This window comes from Genypterus blacodes, unplaced genomic scaffold (genome assembly GCF_046128005.1).
Source record: "Genypterus blacodes isolate CSIRO-AG114 ecotype Tasmania unplaced genomic scaffold, CSIRO-AGI_Gbla_v1 ptg000036l_1, whole genome shotgun sequence".
Classification (NCBI taxonomy): Eukaryota; Metazoa; Chordata; class Actinopteri; order Ophidiiformes; family Ophidiidae; genus Genypterus; species Genypterus blacodes.
Window position 1 is genome coordinate 1,635,978 of NW_027466849.1, and position 24,166 is coordinate 1,660,143.

The following is a 24,166-nucleotide window of genomic DNA, read 5'->3' on the forward strand; positions in this document are numbered from 1 at the left end:
AATCAAGTCCCAGGTGAGGCTGTGAATTGTCTAATATGCAGAACTTTCCAGCCTGCATGAACAAGAAGCTCAGTGCAGTAAAGTGATACCAGAAGGGCCAATCATGATCATCACTGGTAATATTTATTCTAAGTGGAAATTAACTTCTACACCAAGTGAGAAGCTTCATCATGTTTGCAATATGACACTGAAATGTTGAAACCAGAGATCATAGAAACTAAGGAATCACTTTCAAGGAGGCAAGGAGGAATCTGTGCACTGAGAGGTGCTATGCTGTACTAACACAATGAGCGTCACAATAAAAGTCTTTGTCAAATTACACTGTGTATCTAAAAGATTTGCTTGTCAGATTTGGCTCACGAAAAATCTTCAGGCTCAACTGTGGAAGATTTGTTCATTTCTGAAGTAGTCAGATTCACTGATTCAAAAAGAGAGGATGGGTGAAATCCACGAAAATGATATACTAGTCCTTCATTTAGGATCATCAGCACCTCCCCTTGCGGTGAAGGATGGGAACCAAAAAGATGTGATGCATGCTGAATCATGTGCCTTCATACACATATCTACATGTATATTCATACAAACCTGCACTCAGTGTGCTGCACCACATGCATGAACTCATCACTGTGTGTTTTTGACGAACATAGAAAGATGAGAGAAGAGCGATGCCATGAAAAACGCAAAAATCAATTCATTTGTCTGTTTGTTGCTGTGAGAAAAAGGTGGGTTAATTCACTCTGAGAACGGTGGAAACATGCCGAGGTCAGCGAAATCCTCAATGTTGTAGTTGGCTGTTCCCTGGGTGGGATCTCCAGCCATGGGTAACATGTCCTGCAGAGACAAAAGGGGGGTGAGGGTGAGAGTTCTGGGTTTACCCAAGGACAGCTTTATAGTGTTGCATAAATATTCCTCCATGGAGATTTAAAACATTCATTATTTTTGCATTAAACCACATAGCTATATTCAGAGTGTTCAGTCATTAGTGTACTCTTCATTATATAATTATTCTCTCTCTCTCTCATTCAGGTTGTGGGGGGGGCTGGAGCATATCCCCGCGGTCACAGGGAACACTATGGAGGTCACAGGTCCTGCTATATATACCTATTTGAGTTATAATTATAAACAAAATTTCAGTTATTATTCAGTTATTATTTAAGTTATATTTTGGAGGATCAAACTTAGGGCAGAAAGGTCACATGTGATAATAAAATGTTTGTCCTCGTAATTCTTTGCTGTGTCAGGTGACTGTGTTAACTAGGTGCCACTGAAGATGTGACATCATTGCCCCTTCAAAATCGGTATAATGTTTGCTTTGACCTTATAAACCACCAATTAGAATATGATCTTACAAACCAGTACTGCTGATGTGTGTCAGGTCCTGTAGGTTATAAATCTAGAGTGTGCTGACTTCTCTCTGATTTTCTGAAACCTTCAATGTAATTATGGTGCTTCAACGAACTATGGAAAGGGAAGCCTATCTAAACCACCGCCAAGAGGGTTTGAAGTAAATGTCCCTTTTGATAATATAAATCCAACCTGTATGTGTGTATGTGTGTATGTGTGAGAGAGAGTGCATTACCTGGAAGACCTCTGTCTGGTTGGGGTTGGGGTGTGTGTGTTGTTCTCCAGCTGGCTGCGAGTGATGTTGGTTCTGCCACTGGGACCAGACCTCACTTGGACGACCCTGAAACTGGGCTCCACTCTGACTGCCCTCCCCCGATACATCTAAAACACACAATTAAATCATTCAAAAATGATAAGAAAATTGTGGAGATTAGCTGTAAATCAATAACAAATCCGATGAAAAAACAGCACGTGTAGGGCAAACATGTTACCATGGTTAACTGTCTCGTTTACTGAGTTTTCTGTTTTGTTTCTGAGTTGTATCTCCACCAGCATATAGAATCTCTTTAAAGTTTAAACAAATGTGTGCCTTTGAATGTTGTCCATATACATACCCATAAAGGGTGTCCCCTGCCTATGCAAAAGAACAAGGTCCAGGCCATTGATGGGCCATGCATTCAATGTAATCATTACTCTACTGTCCTCTTCAATAACTTCAATTTATTATACTGCTGCTCATACCAACACAGCTGCTCATGACACTAATGCTGTACCAACAGTCCCTTTCATTAAATTAAAGATTAAGAAACTTGCCAAAAGCTGATAGAGCCGATGCTGAGGGATCTAAGAATATTTCAAGTTAAATGAAATCGTTAATAACAGTCCTGTTGCAGAATCAAGTCAACAATATGGTAACAAACCTCTTTAGTCTACTGTGAAAAACTACACATCTGTTGTTGACTGGCATTAACGACTGGAGACACGGTGTAAAATGGAATATGGCAGTTTATTCTCACAAAAAGGTGAGACAAACCTCTATGAGACAGAACTCTCTTTTCAAACACTGGTGGGACACAAACAAGAGCAACCATTGGTATTTTAGGATCAAAGACAGTGAGGTCTTACCAAAAGCTGTGCTGCGGTTGGTCAGCCCAGAGTAGGCGTTTCCACTGGGAGAGGATGTGGCTGGAGATGACAGGGGACTGTAGGAAGCCGGGTCAGTCTGGTAGCTGTGGCCAGAACCAATAGCAAACGGACTGGACTGGGCTTTACTGGACTGGAAAGCAGACACACTAGTTACAGGCATAGCAATGAAAAGTGTAAACTCCTCTTTGTGTCTGTGTGTGTGTGTGTGTATCATTGTCATTTTCCTCTGTTGTACGCTCAAGTTTTAAAATGCAAAATCTACAACTCTTTTCTACAACTTTTACACCTCTGTCTGCTTTTGGGTCCTGAACCAGCTAAATGTATTACGACAATGGTTCCAAAGAAGGGTGTTCCACTGGATCAAAGGCCTTGTAGAAATCCATAAATGGAATAAAACATACATAGTTTCCCTCTGAGTGAGTAGTCAAACAAAACCAACAAAAATTCTTCTGACATATTCAGCTGTTTAAAGTCCAGCTGCATGCATACGCACACAATCACAATCTGTTACCAGCCAAATGGCGTCACGGTCACAGTCAATTAAATTTGGCAGGCCACAAAACAATGCAGCACTGTGTGTATGTGTGTGTGTGTGTGTGTGTGTGTGTGTGTGTCTTGTGTATTACCTGTCCAGAGAATGGGGGCCGGTTGCCTGACCAAGCCACCTGACCTGGGTTTAGCTGTCTGGAGATCTGAGCAAGATTCTGATTAGATGAACCTGACGGCTGGATGTCATTCACACCTGGGACGTGGATTACTGAGGAGCTACACGCACACATGTCCGGTTTAAGTTTCTGAGACACCACATTTACACATATTTACAGGTTCACGCGCACACCCACACACACACACCCATACCAACACCCTCACACACACACACACACACACACACACACATACACCTTACTTGTTCACTGTAATGTACCTGAAGCTTTTTCCAGAGTGTCCCTGCTGAAAGGGAGGGTTCTGAGAGTAAAGCTGCTGCCCCCCAGCTGTAGAGGAGGGAACCATCATCTTCTTATCCCCCGCTACACAGACACACACATAACTTTGTTGACTGGTGTCAGGAAAGTTTTCTTCACTTAAACATTTCAAAAAGTGATTTGAACTGATTGAATTGAGAATATCTATTATGAACAAATGCATATAACTAGGGACAATAAGTAACTCAAAGCTGGCATAGGCTCAAATTCAGGTGCTATGTTCAGGGATAGAGTAACTAGAGACATATACTGCATCTTGTTTTCTATCGCTCATTCTGAAATACTATAATAGAAATTAAATTAACAATGCAAGCTTTTATAACAAAAAATGTGCACAGCTGCGTAGATTCAAGTGGTGGGTCAACATACCCACTGACTCATCTTACCCTAATCTCACCTATGTACTGTATGTTTTTCTTATGTGTGTGTGCTTGTCTTACAGCCAGAGATACCCGTGTACATCTCAGCGAAGCGTGGGTCCCTCTCCTGGGAGAACAGGGCTTCCGTCTTGTCAATGTTCTTCGCTTCATGAACTCCGCTGCTGACACTGGCCACTGGAACCTGTACAGGCATAATAGTAAAGTCAAAGTCAAGTATCTGTGAAGACCTCTGCCAAGTGAATGATGTTGATCAAAAAGGATGGATGGATCATCCTGACATATCAGCAGTTGCACAGTAGGAATCACATTATAAATAATAAACCATATACTGTGTTATGTTTCAGGTTTCCAGTAAGCAGTGTGACGGACCTTCTGACTAGGTCAGAGGTTTGCAACTCTTACCTGTGACAGATCATATGCAGCTAGTCCATCTCTCTGGTGAACCTCCAGCTCAGCTTGCTGCTGTTGCAGTTGCCTGCAAACAAGCGCACACAAACACACACGCACAGAACATCATCAGAAACAACAGCAACATACCCAGATTGCATTTTTAACATATTCATTGAGACAAGAAGACAGAAATACCAGTTTCAATTCGAACATCTTAATTGTAGGATTCTGATTAAAAAGCTCATTTCAATTATTTGTACTGCAATTAAATCAAGAATGTAAATCACCTGTAGCAATGGACAGGATTGGACAGTGTTTGCCCATTGAGGAAGTAGATTGATAGATAGATACCTCAGTCAATGTAAAATTGAATCACATGGTGTGTGATCAATTGAGTTCCTTATTGAAAATGTAATCAAAGTTTTAACATGCAAAAATGCATATAATGTGTATCTGTTTCTTTGTGTAAACCTACTTGACATTGGTGTTAGTGCAGATAATGTACTCAATCTCGTCAGAGTACGGATTTTGGAAGGTGAAGCTGCTGGTCCGGATCAGCATCCACTCCCTGTTCTTGATACGGAATCGATACATGACGGACAGAACCTGACCCTTCAGCTTCACCACCTGCACACCGAAAAAAGCAAAGCAGAACAGCAACCAACATTAATGGTCAGATCTAACTTTCTTACAACTGTGCAGGAGCTCCAGGCAGAGATTTACCTTTGGGCCTGAATACCTGAACACACACATCCAGGTTTGTGTCTTAAGGCAGTACGTCTTCTTATGAGATAAATTGTTTGAGACGAAGCCCTGGTGCTTGCTCAAAATTAATGTATTGTGATATACCAAACATTGGCAATTCAACAAGACAAGAGCAAGCAAGGCCATAATGCACAGACACTAATGATGCACCATTTAATATTTTGTTTGTGATGTCTGGGCGAAGATTAAACGTTTTGCCAGGTAAGGGGTTAACTTCCTTGTCAATTCTGACACAACAGATTGCAAGCGAGTTGCGTTTGTTTACACATTTTGGACAACTGTCAAATGTTGTGGTGTGAACACATATCCTATCAAAGGATTCCCAAAACAGAACAAAGCCAAGGCACCACAGGTTTGAATACAGTCTTAACGCCTTCCAGGTTCCTATGTGGTTCTGTATATGCAATGCAGTCATACCTGTTGAAAGCTTTCTCTCAGGTGACTCTGGTCTTCAGGATGGCAGAACTCGAGGATGTCTTTTCCCAGCAGATCCTATACAACGTTACAGCCATCATGTCAACATCCAAACTCATACAGAACTACATGCATGTAATCCAAACAAACAACCCTTACTTCAAGAAAATTGAACAAGGGGAAAATTAAGCGTGGACTAGGGGTAAGGGCCCGGTGAAGGGGCTGAATCATCAGGGGGAGGATGTTGAAGGGGGGTTGGCGAGAATATGTAAAAACGCTCAAAGAGCGTTGCTAATATTTACGCTACTACAGTGGGCTGGAAGAAGGTTCAGTGGAGGCTAGGGGTAATGGCTCGGCTGGGGTGATGGGTGTGAAACATCAAGCAAAAGATGTTACTGGTCGGCAAGACTGAAGGTTTTCATTGAAGAGAAGGAAGTGGTTAGTGTTAGGGGAAAGCACTTTGCACTAGTACATATAAAACGTTGATGAGGTCGAGATAAAATTCTTAGCTAACCTGGGGCTGATAACCAATGACATTGATGCAGCGAGGGTCAACAAAGGTGATGACACCATCAGAGTTGTGGCGTGACAGGAACTCTGTGGGCACTGACAGACCATTCATGTCCATGGAGACAGGAGAGCTGGTCACCTAAAGACACAATGATTAATGGTTGAAAAAGATAAAGTTTACCAACCAAAACCTAAGCAAACCTAACCAAGGGAAACCTGAAACAGAACATCACATATCCACACTCCCTCAGTGCGTTTTCCTGCTCACTGTATTAAAATGTTCTTTTAATTAAGATAAAGTGTGGAGTTACACAAAGGATTCATTTATTAAGGTCAAATTCAGAGTGGAAAACAGAGGGAGAGAGACCAGCAGATAGTTTTCCCTTCTTTGAAAATCACAATAATCATATGACTTGACGCTCCCACCAGAGAGTGCAATGTAATATTTAAATCACAAACTCACAAAAAAATTATGAAAGACGGGCAATGGAGGGTTTACACAGATGGAGACGGCTTAGAACCGTAGCATGGGCTACTATCACTGTTTGCTATTTGGCTTCTATGACCACTAAACCTTGTTTTTTGTTCTTAATAAGAAGCATAAGTGGTAAACAAAGCAAGACACAAATATACTATATTTCTATATATAGTGAACCACACACACACCTGCAGTCTACCAATAGCCACCAAGCAGTATTTTCCAGTCTGACCAGCCTCTGTGTCTTCTTCTGGTATTGTCATACCTGGGTGGGGGTGGGTTAAACAGAAATAGAAAGAATTAGAGTGTTCAGCATCTCTTGTAGACTCTTTATATTTCAATTTGCTGTGTGAATTTTGCAATGTCGAAAGTTAATCTATTGACAAATGATCAACAAGTTCTATTATTTCACCACTAGGTGGGGAAAGCCAGGTAGAGATACCGTTTACAGAACAGAGTAAATTAAACAAAAGTTAACTGGAGTTTAACTGAAGTTTTCACGTTTATGTAAACATAGTGACAGTCATAGAACAAGTCCATGTTTGTGCTACCTGTCCTTCCTCTCTCTCTCTCTCTCTCTCTCTCTCTCTCTCTCTCTCTCTCTCTCTCTCTCTCTCTCTCTCTCTCTCTCTCTCTCTCTCTCTCTCTCTCTCTCTCTCTCTCTCTCTCTCTCTCTCTCTCTCTCTCTCTCTCTCTCTCTCTCTCTCTCTCTCTCTCTCTCTATGTTGTTCTTGGACAACCCCCCCAGCGGTATCTGGTGTAGCCTCTCCCATGGTTTCTTCCTTTTCCTTATAGTACATTAAGGTTACTCTCGGCAGTCTGGGCGCTCAATCTCCTGCAGCGAGACGAAATCGCCTCATTCATTTACCTGAGGCGTTACTTATTCCTATCGCTGCAGGGCCTTTGTACACTGTATCGTATCTGCTCTTGCATGTATTCTTACATGTTTTTTGCAGTAGAGGTGAATCTTTCAATCTCAGAGAACTCATGCAGTGAAGGGCAGAGCGGCTATTAGCTATTTGTATGTGTGTGTGTGTGTTTACCTGCAGGGGGCCAGGCTTTGATGTATCCAGTACAATGCACCACAGAGTACTGAGCCTCTCCGTCTTTGGATGGTCCAAGACCATTCCTGTCAATCAAAATTAAAAACATCACAACTCAAAATACACAAAAATACAGATAGAGACACAGGACAAACTTTTAACAACGACTTATATAGACAAAAGTCAAACAAAATACTGGGGACAAAGAGAAGACAAAAAGAGAGGAAAAGAAGGAAACAGAAAAAGCAGAGACAGAGGACAAACATATAAGGGAGGACAAAGAAATGCCCAATGTTGTCCTTGTAATGTAAGTATCATCCAATTATAGTCATAATTTACCCACTTAACCTGCCCTTCAGTCTGTTCATCATTCCAGACCGTGTGAATCTCCCCCTTCCTTGCTCCTCCCTCTGCCCCTGCCACTAAATGTCAAATGTCCCCATATCCTTATTGTCCACTCCCTGAAATAAGATGAAACTGACAAAAGTTATTGGCCAGCACTTTTTACATATCAAATCGAACTGACGCTTTGCCTTTGGTTTTGGAACATCATTTTAAATAATAAAATAAAAGTAAATGGGCTGGACAAAATAACTGATACCCCTTGGAAGGGATAGTAAATAGTGATATTTCAAGCAGTCTTTTTTCTTTATTTAGTATCACAGGTGTTTTCAATCTTTAATAATATAGTCATTAGACTAGAGTCATAATGATTCAGACAATTTTATATAGAGATATGTTCTCCCAGTGTTGTTTGGTGTCATTGTGTGCACCAGAATGGACATGGACTGATGGAAAAAAAGGAGAGTTGTCTGGGAAGATGAGGAAGATAGTAATTGCCGTGCATGGTCAAGATAAAGGCTACAAGATCATCTTTAAGCAGTTTGATGTTCCTGTGACTACTGTAGCTATAGGGGTGTACGCAACTTATCTATTAACTGTTTTCCGGTAAGCGGATTAATCTAACAATAAATGATTGCGTTATGTAGCACTAAATAAACCATAAAACATTATTATTATTGTGACATTTATTAGTGTTTTTCCATTTAAAAAGAGCTCTTCATCCCTGTTTAACATGTGAAAATGACCATAGATAACTTAGTTAAAAACATGGACACAATCAGTGAAAAGACTGTCTTGACCGAGACAGTATTTTCCCTGTGATGATGGTGATAATGAAGGATAAATATTGACACAACATTGACATAATTATTGGTGGTTGAACCTGAAATAGATGTAATGGAAGACAGAGGATAAACCCAAGCGAGAGAACAAAACAGAAAACAGAGGATAGACCAAAGGCCTTAGAAAACAGAAGGCAAGCTCCTGTAGTTGAACCTGTATCTCTTTCTCATGTTGGACAGACGATTTAGGGAGATGTGATCCAGAGGAGCGCTTCCACACCTAGACAGAGACAGAGAGATAGAGAGACAGAGAGAGAGAGAGAGAGAGAGAGAACAGATTCATTGCCAATCAGAAAGCCAAAGGGGGTGGTCACCCTAAATATTCAGTTAAATGCGTCAAACTTTTGTCACAAACTATTCTGCGGCGACAAACTCTTGTTAACAATGGATTTTAGTTTCATGCAGAGGCAGCCTCAGCCTGGTCCTGTTGTCTATTCAAAAAAGAAATAAAACAACGCAAGCCAACTAAAGCTATCCACACATTGATAATATACACCGATATTATTCAATTACTCGTGATCTTCAGGGAGGAACCTTGCACATCCATTTGCACAGCTTGCTGCAGCAAAGCAAAGCCACCAGTGAACTTGTTAACGATATACACAAAAAGATGAAATGCAACTAAACCTCTGCTAATAAGCGGCAAGTTACCCACAACGAGGCGTGTTTAGAGCCCCGGTACCTGTGCAGTTCCAGACATTTGTACAGTTTGTAGCCATTGAGTCCACAGCATCAACGTTTCTGTGTCAACTGGCTTTATTGACTGTCCAAAGGAGTCGCAATAGATCATCTTTTTTAATTGTCATAGATACACCTTAATGCAACTCATATCGCCACAAATCAAGGTATGTTTACTTTGAGCAGCAGATCTAGATTATGCAATTGAATAATTGTTGTATTGTGTATCAATTGAAATACTCCAGTAGGGAGACTGCTAACATAGTTTAGCACAAGGACTGGAAACAGGTCGAGCTATCTGTGGATTAGAGATTTCTCTCTCTCTCTCTCTCACCTCATGCGACAGATGAAGGATCGTCGGGAGCCCATGCACATCCTCATGGACGACTGCTGTCCCTCTTTCTTCACCGTCCCAGTCTTCAGGTCCAGAATCCTCCCTGAAAAACAACTCATGTGAAATGGAACTTAACATTGCCCTAGTTTTATTAGTACACACCTTGGACTTGGATCCGTATGTTTGACACCCCTGATCTTAACCCATCCAAAGTTGAATAATACTAATAATAAAAGGGTCAGGAGTCATTTCTTAAATTTGGTGTATAAGTTGCACATTTTTACATTTGGAGAATGCAAAACTCTAATAATAATACATGTAAATGTGAAAAAACATTCATTTCCATGTAACTTTTTCAAAGCCACAGGGTAGGTTGCCGTTTATATTAACAATTTTTTCTCCTTGTTTGAATATTTTGTTGTTTTGAGTTTTCTTTGCTCCAACCAAATGCCGTTGTAAATCACTCCCAAATGTAAATAAAATTTGGTAAAATAAAATGCTGGTACCTGTCATGGAGTTTTCTGATGTACTGAGCTGTTCCCTTAGCTTGTCCACATCATCTGGATGGACCTGTTCATAGAGAGTACTGCCAAACCACTCGGACTGTGGATGGTTCAGCACAGGCGTCACAGAATCTGACACATAGATCACACGGCCTGTCTCAGCTGCTACCACAAACAGGAAACCATCCGCTGCCTCCAGGATCAAATGCTTCAGCTCCTACAGGACACAAATTGGAGGAGAAATGGCCTCATCAAGAAGTGACAAGACACTCAGAAGCTAAAGCTTAGCCTTCATGGAAATTACGCACACAAAACTGTCTGTTTTGATATAATTGATCAAGTGTCATCACAGATGAAACAGGAATTTCTGAAGAAGTTAATAGAGACCAGGAGTAAGATCACAGTTTTGGCCGATGAGTCAGTGTTGGCCACCTTAATTGTGTTTCTGAAGGCTTCTGTTCATGGAGACATGGAGCCCATTGTCAATCATTTGGACCTGGTTGAGCTGGATAGTCTGTGTGCTGCTCACACAAAGAAAAGCTTGTAGGCTGCTTGTTTAAGAATGGCTTCACTATTAAGTAAAGTCAGGTGTTGGGTTTCAGGATGACTTCCCGGGAATTGTGGCACCACCTTAATCAAAGACCAGAACTTGTTGTGGACCAGGTACTAGATGTAACAGGGGGAACAAAAGACTTCTAGGCCTTCCTAAACAGTATATATTCCCCGTAAAATATGTGGGAGCTGAATGAATGTTCTCACAACCTACACATCACCCTCAGGAGATAGGAATAATGTTCAGTGTTCCTCGGTAGCTTTTTCATGCAAGGCAGTCCTTGTACTTTGGTACTCTTATCTAGCCTTGGCACAGCCTTTACCTACGCCATCAGAAGATGTTACAAGCAGAGATCTAATTCAAAGATCTACTTTTTAAGTCATGCTCCATCAACTTCAGAAAGGAGAGACAACACTCCCAATGGCCCATGACATCAAGACAATGTATGGTAAACGCAAAGAAAGCCTCAGGAGGCACCCAGGACAACACGCCAGCCAGGCAAGGAAAGTGATGGAATTCAAGTGAGAGCAGTTAAGAGTTGGCAAGACTGTCATAATTAACTCTGCTCAGTTCATCCAAGCAGTGGCAGAGAATATGAAAGAAAGACCCCTCACAACAAACAGCAAACAAACCAGTGTCAGAGCCAACCGAAAAGAGGCTTATAATAGCAATCAATCAAATGACAGTCCTCAACCCTGACATTCGGGTCCACGACAATCCTTGATTTAGAGGATGAGGGCTTTGTGGGGGGTGGCAGTAGTTCCAGCAAGAACGTCTATCTACTTTTACCCCTGGTTTCAACCCTCACCTATGGTCATGAGCTTTGAGTCGTGATCAAGGCTAGGATCACAGACACAAGTGAAACTATTTTCCTCCAATAGGTGTCTGGGCTCATTGTTACAGATAGGGTGAGGGTGAGGAGCTCAGACATCCAGAGGGAGCTCTGGGTAGAGTCGCGTCAAAAGGAGCGAGTTGAGGTGGTCCGGGCATCTGATTAGGATGCCTCTTGGGCGAGGCCCTTTGGCAGTTTTCCAGGCACGTTCGAAATGGGAGGAGACCCCGAGGTAGACGCACAACTTGCTGGAGGGATTCTGAATCTAATCTAGTCTGGGAATGCCTTGGGATCCCCTAGGAGGTGCTGGAAAACATTGCTGGGGAAAGGAACATCTGGAGTACCCGTTAGTCGATTGCCAACACAACCCAACTCCCTTTCCTTATACAATAGCCTAATCTATATAAGGGCAGCTGGATATTGTAAAAATGCAAATGTAAACTGTATATCATGTTGTTACAAGAAGTTGCAAAAACAAAACCTTAGATAGATCCCACTGCAAACAGCATTTTTAGCTTTTATTTACACTCTGAAATCTTGGCAGTATTCTTGTGAGTGTTCATGTTTCATGACACTTACTGAATATCTTATGGCCCATTTCACCTTTGAAATAATGACTTGGCTGGTCCTCCATTCACATGACAATGTATGATGTGACCAGAACATAGTAACCAAAGTTATGATGGATGTTCTGAGCCAAATTTGTATTTTTGTACAATGTTTTGTATGTGCTAAAGAGACAGTTTATGCTGTTGTACAGTTTGTGTTGTTGACTACAAAGGATTTGAGATTTTCCTGACAAACAATCATTGCTTGGTTGCATGGGTTACATTGCTTGTTTGGTTACATGGGTTATATTGAAAATATTGTGACAGTGCCATACCATCAGGTTAGGTCATGTCCATCGTGATCAGTACCTGTTCAGTGAGGAAGGAAGGCTTGTATGCCCCATCAGTGGAGGTGTTTCCAGTCCCCCTCATGGATTTCATGTGCGAGACAGCCATACGCAGGATGGTCAGTTTGTCAGGCTTTCGGGCCAGCGCACTACAGGTAGGGACCATGTCAGATAGCTCGGTGATGTACTGGGTCATTTTGTTGCGCCGCCTTCTTTCAATTTCGCTGTGATTCTCTCTAAAACAGAGAAATGAGGAATTAGATGCTTTGAGGCGTTAAAGACTGCAGGCGCCTTTTCATTATGCATAATTTCCTGTGGCCTTCCTGCAGTCCATAATGTTTTCTTGTCAATGAGTATTCCTCGACAACCTACATGTTACTATAGAAATTCATTTTTTACTAACTTAGCAAAGGATTATGCTCTCAAAATGTATCTACTAGTAGTACTAATAGAAAATTGATATGTGAACCTGACCCATGACCCTTCTTGACTGAAATATACAGTACAGAAAAAATACTGCAAAAAGAGAAAAAACTTTACTCTTTTAAGAGTAATGAAAAGTCTTTAGAAACTGAATTTGGTACAATCAGGTCACATGTCTTTGATACAAAACACTTACAATGATTGTAATAATAATTCAATTTGTTTATTGAACATGATCAAGCTCATCAATTTGATCCCTATTTGAAACCTCATGTGAGTGAGTATATGACTGACCGGTGTAAACCTGTTCAAAGGCGGACCACAGTGGTCTCTGAAAAAAAATCCATGTTGGCCACTGGCTGGCTAAGCCTACCTGGCATCTCCTTATCCCCACCCAGAATCATCATGAATCATCATCACACCAGCATCAAGAAAGAACACAACATTTAACATGCGGGACAAAGTCATTGTCATCATTCTAAGACTGGACGGTAGACAGCTCAGGTTTTGATGGTGAAGAAAAACAGGTGGTGTGATGGTGTGAAGATTAATAGAACATCCATTATTCCAAATAATAAAATGGCCTGGGTCTTACTGAACCCACTGCAAATGATCGCTTATGATGATACCTTTTCTGTCGTCATGCAGGGTATTTACTAACACTAATGACCTAATGACTAATCAACGTAGATGCAGTTAACATACTTTTACATTAAGTATAAGGATAAGCTGTTTGTACTTTGAAGGCCCAACTATGCATGTGTCGAAGACCACAGTGTGTCAACGCAAACTTTTTTTGATTTAGAACTTTCGTCTACTACTAGTATAAACAGTGAGATTAACTGGAAAAAACACAATGTCTTGTTTTCTATGGAGCAAATAAGGATGGCAACAATTTTTTGTGAATCACTTACCGAAAATTTGAAACATAGAAAAAAGAGCAAAAGACTAGTGAGAATGTATCATCTGTACTTTTTGTAATTTGTCTAAGCTAGTCATGTCATACCACTGTTGCAAACCCTTGTATGAAGTCCAGTTTGTTCTTATTATTCTTCCTTATTGTTCTCTTTTAATGATGTTGATGAATTTCACTCAAATTTAACATGGCAGCTCCCGTTTTGACATTGGGATGCAGCTAAAGTTTGAGATGAAGAGATAAAATAACATAATTTCTGTGTTTTTGATTTAGAAAATACTAATGAGCTATGAAGCAGACACCAAACTAAGTTTGCTTAAAAAAGCTTCCTGTCCGTTTCATGCGTTATAAGATTTATTCATGATATTTTCAGAGAAATGTAAGGTAGGACTCATATAAAGCTGTCAGCATATAATTCATGCTGATGCATAATGTAGTAGTAGTCCAGTTTGTAGAAATCTGATTTAAGGCACTGAAATATGTTCATTTGTTGGACCCAGAGACACCCTGAAACACTTAGTTTGATCCTTGAACATTTCAAACAGAGCTGCAGCTGTCTCTCTTTTCCATTTTCTCACCTTGAGAATTTGCTAGGTCCCTCGCCGTCCTCGTCATCGAAGTCAATTCTGAGAAAAACAACCACAGAGAGAGTTATTTCAGTCAGAGGTTCAGTCAGTTTTTCTTATAAAAAAGATCAACATCAGAGTTTCTTCTGCATTTGCTTTGATATATTCAGTGGTCAATAAACAGGTAGGTTCTTTAATCTCAAAACGTACACACACAGTGAAGAGACTTTTCATCCTGGATCAGGGTGATCACTGAAAAATCAATCATCTGCCAGGACAAGTCATAAACACGTCAGGGGCTGATACCAGATACCACTGTGAAGTTGGCTTTTGAAAAACTCTCCTCCCAGAGGCTTTGTCCTCCCAAGCTTCCACTGGTCCCCTGACTGCATGTCCGTACAGAAGCTGTAAAGGTGAAATACCTGTTGATGCTTGGGTAACATCTCTGTACGTGAGTAATGTAAGAGAAGAAATTTATCGCAATTTGTCCCGGCTCACAGATGAACCTCCTCCGCAATGGTTTTGAGGGTTTTATTGAAACACTCGATGAGGTCATCAGTTTGTGGAATTTGTTGTGTTTTTGGTAGGGACTGGTCTTAACCCCATGAATCCCCAGCATGCTGCAAAGTTCTTTCAGTAGACATAAAGTGAGGTTGGTACCTTCGTCTAGAATAATCTCCTTTCGGAATCCCCACTGGAGAATAGCTTAATGAGGCAGTCGCAATTTGCAGGGCCTTGATCTTTTTCAGTGGGAAAGCTTCCGGGTACCTCATTGCATAATCACACACTCAGTATGTACTTGTAGCCTGCACTCCTTCTTTCTAATGGACCAGCAATGGGCCAATAATGTCTAACAGGAGAAGGGGACATTAAGGTTAGGCATGGTGATGAGGGGAGCCCTATCTCCGTTCATGTTATGATGATGTTACCTGGCACTGTGGACATGTGTACTGCTGAGGCAAATAAAATCATGACACCATTCTGTCAAATGTTTTGGCCTGACTCAATTGAGCTGACCAAGGGATCGAATAGCTCAGCTTTCACTGTAACACTGTAGACTCTCACACTCCGTGGAACAAATAGCTGGTCACCAATTTGGCTGCGGCAATTTAGCCCATCAGCCTTTAGCACAAAAACTTCCTTGCCTCTCCCTGTCACCGCAGTTGATTCAGAGACACATTTTGCAAACACTTTTTCTAGAGATGGATACTCTTCAATTTAACAATGTCACAAGCAATCACCCACATATCTGACTCTACAGGACTAGCTATAAGCTCAACTAATTCAGTGCCATATACTCTGTCGCATCTCCTCTGTCTCCTACTTATTCTTGTCCTGGAAACTTTACCCTGCTCAACACCATGTACTTCCACATAATTAAAAGATAGATTCCCTCAACCATTGGATTGCTTGGACTGTTCTTTCTTAAAACTTAATCGTGTGACAGCTAATTAACTCTCAAGGGTGCTTTCCCCTGGTTTTACACCCATCACCCCAGCCCTACCCACTGCCATAACCAAAGCCTGTCCACCCTCTCCCCCCTTATTAGCGCCCTTTGGGTGTTTCTACCTTTTCTTGCCGACCCTCCCATAAAAACGCACACCCCTCTCTAATTATAGTAGAAGGATGAAATGAAAAGCACACTATGTAAATGTCAGACTCCTGAACAACCATACAATCAAGCACACACACGACTCTACTGAAGACACTTATGTCTCCTCTTCACCCAAAAAGCTATTGCCTTACAACTGGCCACACGCTGATATGCCAGTTTACAACTTGCTGCTTAGTTTTAAAATGAATTAATGCACTCAGACAAGAAAATATCGATGTAAATTTTTGTAAATATACACTAATTCTAAATTTGTTGCCTGCAACACATTCCCGAAAAGTTGGGGAATGCAAAACTGGGCGTGTGGAGGAATATTCAAAAACCATTCCACAGGTCAACGCGTTAATGGGTGACAGGTGATGCAATCTCGATGGTGTACAAAATGCCCGCCCATGAAAGGCTCTGTCGTTCAGTGGAGGAAATAAGTATTTGATCCCTTGCAGATTTTCTAAGTTTGCCCACTAACAAAGAAATCAACGGTGTACAATTTTAATGGTAGGTTTATGTTTACAGTGAGAGACAGAATATCAAAAATCCAGGAAATCACATCACATTAAAAGGTATACATTGATTTGCATTTGAGTGAGGGAAAAGTATTTGATCCCCTAGCAAAACATGACTTAGTACTTGGTGGAGAAACCCTTGTTGGCAAGCACAGAGGTCAGACGTTTCTTGTAGTTGGTCACCAGGTTTGCGCACATCTCAGGAGGGATTTTGGTCCACTCCTCTTTGCAGATCCTCTCCGAATCGTTAAGGTTTACCACCTCCATGCTTGACAGTGGGGATGGTGTTCTTGGAGTTATAGTCAGCATTTCTCTTCCTCCAAACACGGCAAGTCGAGTTGATGCCACATCACCTTCTTCCATTGTCATTGGCAAACTTCAGACAGGCCTGTACATGTGCCTTCTTGAGCAGGGGGACCTTTGCGGGCGCTGCAGGATTTTCATCCATTACGGCGCAGTGTGTTACCAATGGTTTCCCTGGTGACTGCGGTCCCAACTGTTGGTTCTGGGCTGATCCTGTTTTCATGATCATCGATACCCACTGAGGCAAGATCTTGCGTGGAGCCCCAGACCGAGGGTGATTAATGGTCATTTTGTGTGTCTTCCATTTTCGGATAATCCCACCAACAGTTGTCTCCTTCTCACCAAGCTGCTTGCCGATGGTCTTGTAGCCCATTCCGGTCTTGTAGCCCCTTCCAGCCTTGTGCAGGTCTACCATTTTGTCCCTGACATCCTTAGACAGCTCTTTGGTCTTACCCGTGGTGTAGAGGTTGGAATCTGATTGATTGATTGATTCTGTGGACAGGTGTCTTTTATACAGGTAACAAGTTGAGTACTTTCTTAAAGCGATAGGACCGATCTAACCGGTCTGTGGGAGCCAGAATTCTTGCTGGTTTGTAGGGGATGAAATACTTATTTCCCTCACTCAAATTTAAATCAATGTATAACTTCTATATGATGTGATATTCTCGATTTGTTTTTTGATATTCTGTCTCTCATTATGAACATAAACCTACCATAAAAATTATAGATTGTTAATTTCTCTGTTAGTGGGCAAACTTAGAAAATCTGCAAGGGATCAAATACTTAATTCCTCCACTGTGTATGACAAATAATGATTAACTGCATGACACCATCAGTTTTGCCATGGGCTCATCTGAAATCGACCATCGATTAAGGAAATTGTAATTGTCAAATTTGCAGTTTTAGGTAACAGATTAAATTATGATTACATCCTCACAAATCAGTTTTCAGATCTGTCCACGTGGACATAATGTGGACACTCGCGAAATAGGCTGCTTCTGTGTTGTTCCACATGTGACAGGCCAAGATGACAGCTCTGTCCCACCATACGTCACACACACTTTTCATTTCAATTCATGTCTTAAATCACTGATATGTCGTATCAAAAATTAGTCAGAGGAAGGCCTCTCATCTCAGCTTCACACATAAAATAAGATCACTAAATCAATCAGAAAAAAATCTTTTGTTTATTCCTAAGACAGAGTGTGTGCCTATTTAGCACACATGTGCACACATGCCCAAAATAACGGCCAATCAGCATATAGAGTATACAGTGAAATCAGCACTTCGTACAAGAGAAGGAATAGAGACTAAAGTGAAACATTGTTGACCAGAAGAGATGAACACAGAAATAGGTAGCCAAAAATGTCATTATCTTGACTGCTAAAAGTCAGTTAATTATTACCAACATCGCTCCCATAAAAATACTATTTGTAGTGTAGTTTCTAACCATGGCAGGTTATAAATGAAGATGCTCACCCTCCGGATCTCCTCTTGCCTCCCCGGCCAGGCATGGCTCCACTCATCCTCACCTGGCTTCCACCAACTGTCCCCGGCATGGCAACTGTCCCTGGCAACTCATTGCCCATCTCTGTAAACACAGCAACAGGACAGCACATGGTTAATACAAGCCAGGCATTATTGGCAGTATTTGTCGATGTACTATCAAAAAACTCACACTTCACATTTTGAAGACCTGTCTGTGTTTCAAGTAATACATTTAAATGAAAAGTAATTTCAGAACTTTTTTTCGGCCTGTGCCCCTTCACCCCCTCCACCCTGATTAATTTTTGGTCCCTCTTAGGAAATAATTTAGGCACCTCTGCTATACAGCTTGGACAAGCACGATTTCATCCACATGGAGAATGTATTTCGATTTCATGAAATTTCCCTTTTTTTTCTCCAAACAATGGACAATTTTCAAAAAGCTCTGGCAGCACAGAGTCAGAGAGAGGATTCATGGCTTCTGCTGTATCAATGCTTACTCCACATTTCCAACATATAAGGATGGAACATGATTGTGTTTTGATGTTAATACAGCTTTCTGGTGAGACTCAGTGCCGAAATAGGAGGCTGGACAAGGCAGTAGTATTTCATATAAGAAGTAGTAGTACTGAGCATGTAGACAATATTCCTAAATAAGAATCAGCAGGACAAATGTCTTTCAGGAGATCTTGTCAAGCTTTCTAATTTGGGGTAGGTCTTAATGCTGATTTATTTGGTTTCTGTTTCAAGAATCTCCTTAACCATAATCAGTTGCAAAAATGTTCAACTTCAATCAAGTGGTTTAAATTTGCATGCCTTCCAACTGCAATTGAATAGCTCAGTAACAGATGACACATGGTTTGTTGTAAGTAAAACACATTCATATCCAGTATACATAATGCACAGTTCATACCACACTATGAGGCAATACTTCTCACTGATTAAATGCATGTGGATGTATCTTTCTCCTATTTGTCATTTTACATTCAAAATTACATTTCCAATCGGACTGTCTATGTCTGTTACTCGGAGTAAGTGTACTGTGATTTGTGTCGATTTTAATTGCATTAAAAGGTGTAAACATTACTTCCGAAAAAGAAAAAAAACATGTATAAAAGGCAGCTAAGGATTAGGATAAATGCCTGAAGAGCAGGAAAGATGGTTCTGGCCAAAGGAACGTAATGGGATACATTTGACCATTTGTTTACCATATTAAATAGCTTCACTTGAGGTATTTTTGCAAAACTGTCAATATTTTCAAAAGTTTGAGTTTGTGTTATAATGTTTTGTGCAGCCTTTTTTGACACCAAATGGTGCCTGTGGTGCCGAAACAATGACACTCCAAACAGGGGTGGGCCATAGAACCTTATACCTTTAACCTTACCTTATCTCTTTGCCCTGGCCATCGAAACACTGGCCATTTCATTAGTCTTCCACTCTCTTTAAAGGCGTTATCCGTAGAGGTGTGGAACACCAACTATCGCTATACGTGGATGATTAGTTGCTCTACTTAACTGACCCCATATCTAGTCTTCCAGCTGTCCTGTCCATCCTAGATACATTCAGCAGTTTTTCTGGCTACAAAATCAATATTTCAAAGAGTGAATGTTACCCCATTCCCATCCCAATCTCAGTAGCTCGGGGTTGAAGTATCTCAGCATCAATGTGCCTCGAACATTCTCAGACCTCCTGCCAACAACACCACCCTCACCACAACCCTGAAATCTGACTTTCTAAGATGGAACAGTTTACCACTCTCCTTTATTGGGAAAATAAACGTGATCAAAATTAATGTTCTGCCTAGATTTCTACGAGGGGCCACACTGATAAGTTCTATCAGAGATGGCAACTATTTCTCTCTGACGTCCAAGATCTACAGGCTATGCCAGACCAGTGACTGAAACCTCAACTAATGTGGGAAGACCTGCTAACGTTCAAGACACCACTAAGAGGGACCATCTCTGAGATCTATTGCTGCATTCTGGACCTAGGGGGCTTATCAAATTCTAAAACAATGGCTGCCTGGGAGACTGAGCTTGAACTCCATCTAGACATAGACTGGTGGGACGAAGTCATACGTAATCTACATACTGTCTCGTCCTGTGCTGGTTCGCTCTCATTCAGTTCAAGGTCGTACACAGGGTCCATTTTCTAAATCCAGATTGGCCGAAATGTACACAGACGTAGAGGACAGATGTAATAGATGTTCGAAGCCTCACTGTAACCTAAGCCACATGTTTTTTCTCTGCCCCAGGCTCCACAATTACTGGTCTGGTTACTTCAACACATTGTCTACCATATTGGGAATGCAAGTTCAACCCTCCCCTCATATTGCCATCTTCGGCACCCCACCCCTCCCTCATATTGCCATCTTCGGCACCCCATATGACTCACACTATATTTAACACCTCACAAAAGGAAATGGTCATGTTCACCTCTCTGCTTGCTAGACGCCGCCTGCTCCTGCATTGGAAATCCCTTACCCCTCCCTCTATTTCACAATGGCTGAAGGATACAATGTATTTTCTTAAACTGGAGAAACTCAAATACACTATGAGGGGCCACACTGATAAGTTCTATCAGAGATGGCAACCATTTCTCTCTTACTTCACAGATCTACAGGCTATACCAGTCCAGTGACTGAAAACTTGACCGCCGACCAGTTCCTTTTTATTTTTTCATCTTATTTTACATCCCAGGCGGGCCAGGAAGGGGTTGTGTGACTAAGGGGCTAGTAGTCTTTGGGTGGAAGTTCCTCTTCTTTGTTTTTGTTGTTTCTCTCTACCCTCCTTCTCTTCACCACAACCTATGCTGCAATGTGTAGTAGCCTACATTGCTGGTTGACATCATCCTGTAAAAACTGTATTTATTTGATGGGATGGCAGTAGCTCAGTGGGTAGAGCTTCTGCATGAGTACCAGAGGGTGGCCGGTTTGAGACCCTGCCGAGGTGCCCCTGAGCAAGGCACCGAACCCTCAATTGCTCCCCCCTCTGTAATGGGTGGTAATGTAAGTTGCTTTGGATAAAAGCGTCTGCTAAATGATTGTAATGTAATGTACTCTATGAGATCATTGATGTCATCACTGCTGCCATCCTGGACTCTGCGTCCACACTACTGTGTCCTCACAACCTCAAACTGCTTGTACCTCATGTTGCCTATTTTACCTCAGGGTCTACATAAAAAAACGTAACAATAATAATAAAAATAACAATAATAATAATAATAATCATACAACCTTCCTTCTTTCTTCCTCTCCCTTAACCCCTCTTTCTGTATAAAAATGATCTCCAAAATATCCTATAACTGTATGTACACTGTCATGTAAAATGTTTGCTTCAATAAAAACAAATAGTAAAGACAAAAAAGAATCTTAACATAACCATATTTATGACAATATGAAAACATATATACAACATTTACAATTTGGCCAGGACAACAGCATACAACACTAGAAATAGGAACAACATATCAATCTTCACAATGAGAAGTTAACATTAACGTATCCATTGAGTATTTTACATAAAATGTCCAGTGTGAATATAAATAAACCCAATAACTAATAATCCATTTTATATGGAGGCATCCGGATCGTTCGCACAGAGTTGATCGTGCTGCTTATACTTTGTCACCAACATGACTTGCTTCGCACTGTTTGGCCACAGGTTTGTGACACGCCTCCTACTCAACACAGTACTTGTGTGAAATGTGTTGTGTTACCCCCTTTAGCTCTTATTGTCTTTCTGCATATTTTGCTTGTTATCATCCTTTGTTGTAGCCAAACTACCTCAGTAAAGCAGAAGTAGCTCAGAGGCAGAGACGCTACTTTGTTTGTTGGGGCTTGGTGTTCTTAAAGATGAGCATGCTATGTAATAACATATTGAAGATGTTTACATTTAATAAACTACCTTTTTACAGAAGATCTTAAGGAGAACCTGACATTTCTTACAAAAAAACAAGAGCAATTTCAACAATAAACAATCATTTTTGGTTTTGGCCCACAGGCAATATGTTTGGCACCCCTGGATTAGAGTATATGCAGTATAACATTGAATCCAGGATGTTCTTTATTTTTTGCTGTGTAGAAAGTACAGAATCTGACAAGTGATTTTAGCATCTGATCATTTTGTCGTTTTTAATTAACAGTGAACCCTAAGACACTCTGGACTGTTTTACCGACAGGTTAAGAAGCCAGTGCAAAGTAACTGGTTTAGTAAAAATTGGTCATATATTACACTTTAATTTACTGTATGTCAAATAGGCAAAGACTCTTCAAAAGTAGCCTGAGGGTTTCTTTTGTTTTTATGCTCACACAAACCACACGAACACGTCAAAATGATTTATAGAATATTACGACAATATTGAAAACAAACGCCAGAGCACTGGGCATCGAGCCTGATAGCCAGAAGGAGAACGTAGAGGTCATGGAAGCAACGGAGGTTAGAGCACAAAGCCGAGTCCAGCCTCCCTCCATCACACCTTCACACACACACTCTGCCTCTCCACGCTATTCACGACATGGAGATCACACAGAACTATGGAATATTACACGTATGAATACGGACTGTACATCCACTGTACAACCTCTGCTGTTAAATGTGTTTTGGAGTGTGGTGTTCTCTTAATATCTCAGCCTTTAAATTCAGCTCGGAATCAACAGGCGAGGGACCGTGAAATGGAAAGAAGTATGATGCCAGCTAGCACTTTGTCCACGTAGTGTTGCATATTCACGCAGCATCTAAAGGGCAAACGGAAAACGGAATCAGACTTTCCGTTCCACAGACGGTACACAGGCACAGAGCTGAACCCACATGAAACCGGGACAGAGACACACGAGAGGGGAGGGGGAGCACTAGTGTGGAGCAGAGCCGAGAATAATAGCAGCAGCGGCGGAGGCGGCGTGTGGGGGAAGGGGCAGCCTCGGCGGCCTTTTGGCAGCTTGAGCCTCCGCTACCTCCGTCAAACAAACAAACAAGCTACAACACAGCTACCTTTGCTTTTTCCTATCGGCAGTAACCGATACTGAGATTGACTTACCGGACGGGTTGACAGCGACAGGAGTTGCCATGTTTCCTCACCGAGAAAAGGGGAAACGGCAGCGATGGAGATGGCGCACAATGAGGCAGACTGAGCGTGGAAAGTCCGCGGGTTTGACACGCGAGGCAGCGTCCCGGCGATTAGCTTACATTCGCTTCACCCGCAGAACGAATCCAGATCCACGCGAAAAATTACACAAGGTTCGACCCCGAGAGAGACAGAGGCGTTTTAAGAGCCAAAAGCTTCCAGACTGAGGCGACTAAACGCAAGCCGTCTGAATTGGAAGCACCGCGAGAGTTTAGGCTGCTGAATAAATTAATGTAGACTCACGGAGCTCCGCGCCGCCGCCTTAACTCACAATGATGCTGCTGCTGTTGTGGATCAGGGGGTCCACAGTCTGATTACCTGCTGAAGGATCCGCCACTCAATGCATGTGGAGGAATAGCCATGACAACAATTACTACATACTCTCTAAAGTAGCCATATACAGCGTTAAGTTGTAATTACCTACAGCAACGTGGCTAATAATTCAGATCCAGGTGAGGTCATCCCATAAACAAGTATGTTCTCACATTATAGCATGTGTGTTGTGAATGTATGTTCTTCTTCTTAATAAACAATTTAGTTGTTTGTTGAAAATACTTATTTAAGTTATAGTTGTTAAGTTATAGTTATTTCATGCACATAGATTGAGGAGCATGAAACACAAGACAGTAAAGACACAGACAATGACAACAAAGACTTAATTCAACATAATGGTTCTGTAGCTACTTATGGGCTACAGACACTACCAATATACCCATCATTCATCTCTGACACAGTTTCAGTTTCAGTTTTAGAAGTGTTTTAAGTCATTAAAAAGCCAGGAGGGTCAATCACCTGGACTTATTGG

At 41.4% G+C, this 24,166-nt stretch overlaps 1 protein-coding gene across 1 annotated transcript; it reads right to left on the minus strand.

The window, feature by feature from the left end:
* Positions 1 to 647: 647 nt before the first annotated feature.
* On the minus strand, positions 648 to 23,594 carry arnt2 (aryl-hydrocarbon receptor nuclear translocator 2). Its single transcript, XM_076146989.1, has 19 exons — positions 23,275 to 23,594; positions 18,235 to 18,346; positions 14,350 to 14,397; positions 12,455 to 12,668; positions 10,156 to 10,369; positions 9,650 to 9,752; positions 8,792 to 8,857; positions 7,454 to 7,539; positions 6,599 to 6,675; positions 5,937 to 6,071; positions 5,426 to 5,500; positions 4,719 to 4,870; positions 4,256 to 4,328; positions 3,914 to 4,034; positions 3,416 to 3,518; positions 3,117 to 3,255; positions 2,470 to 2,620; positions 1,580 to 1,725; positions 648 to 831 (listed from the first exon to the last, which is right to left on the minus strand). The coding sequence occupies exons 1-19, from the start codon at positions 23,303 to 23,305 to the stop codon at positions 733 to 735; spliced, it is 2,145 nt and encodes a 714-aa protein (XP_076003104.1). The 5' UTR covers positions 23,306 to 23,594; the 3' UTR covers positions 648 to 732.
* Positions 23,595 to 24,166: the final 572 nt, after the last annotated feature.

Bases quoted from the DNA above. Each gene is read 5' to 3' on its own strand.
- arnt2 (XM_076146989.1), bottom strand. From the start codon at position 23,305: ATGGCAACTCCTGTCGCTGTCAACCCGTCCG. The intron at 5,501-5,936 runs GTTAGCTAAGAA...AACGTTGTATAG, and splicing joins TCATTGGTTATCAGCCCCAG to GATCTGCTGGGAAAAGACAT. The intron at 4,871-5,425 runs GTATGACTGCAT...TTCGGTGTGCAG, and splicing joins TGAGAGAAAGCTTTCAACAG to GTGGTGAAGCTGAAGGGTCA.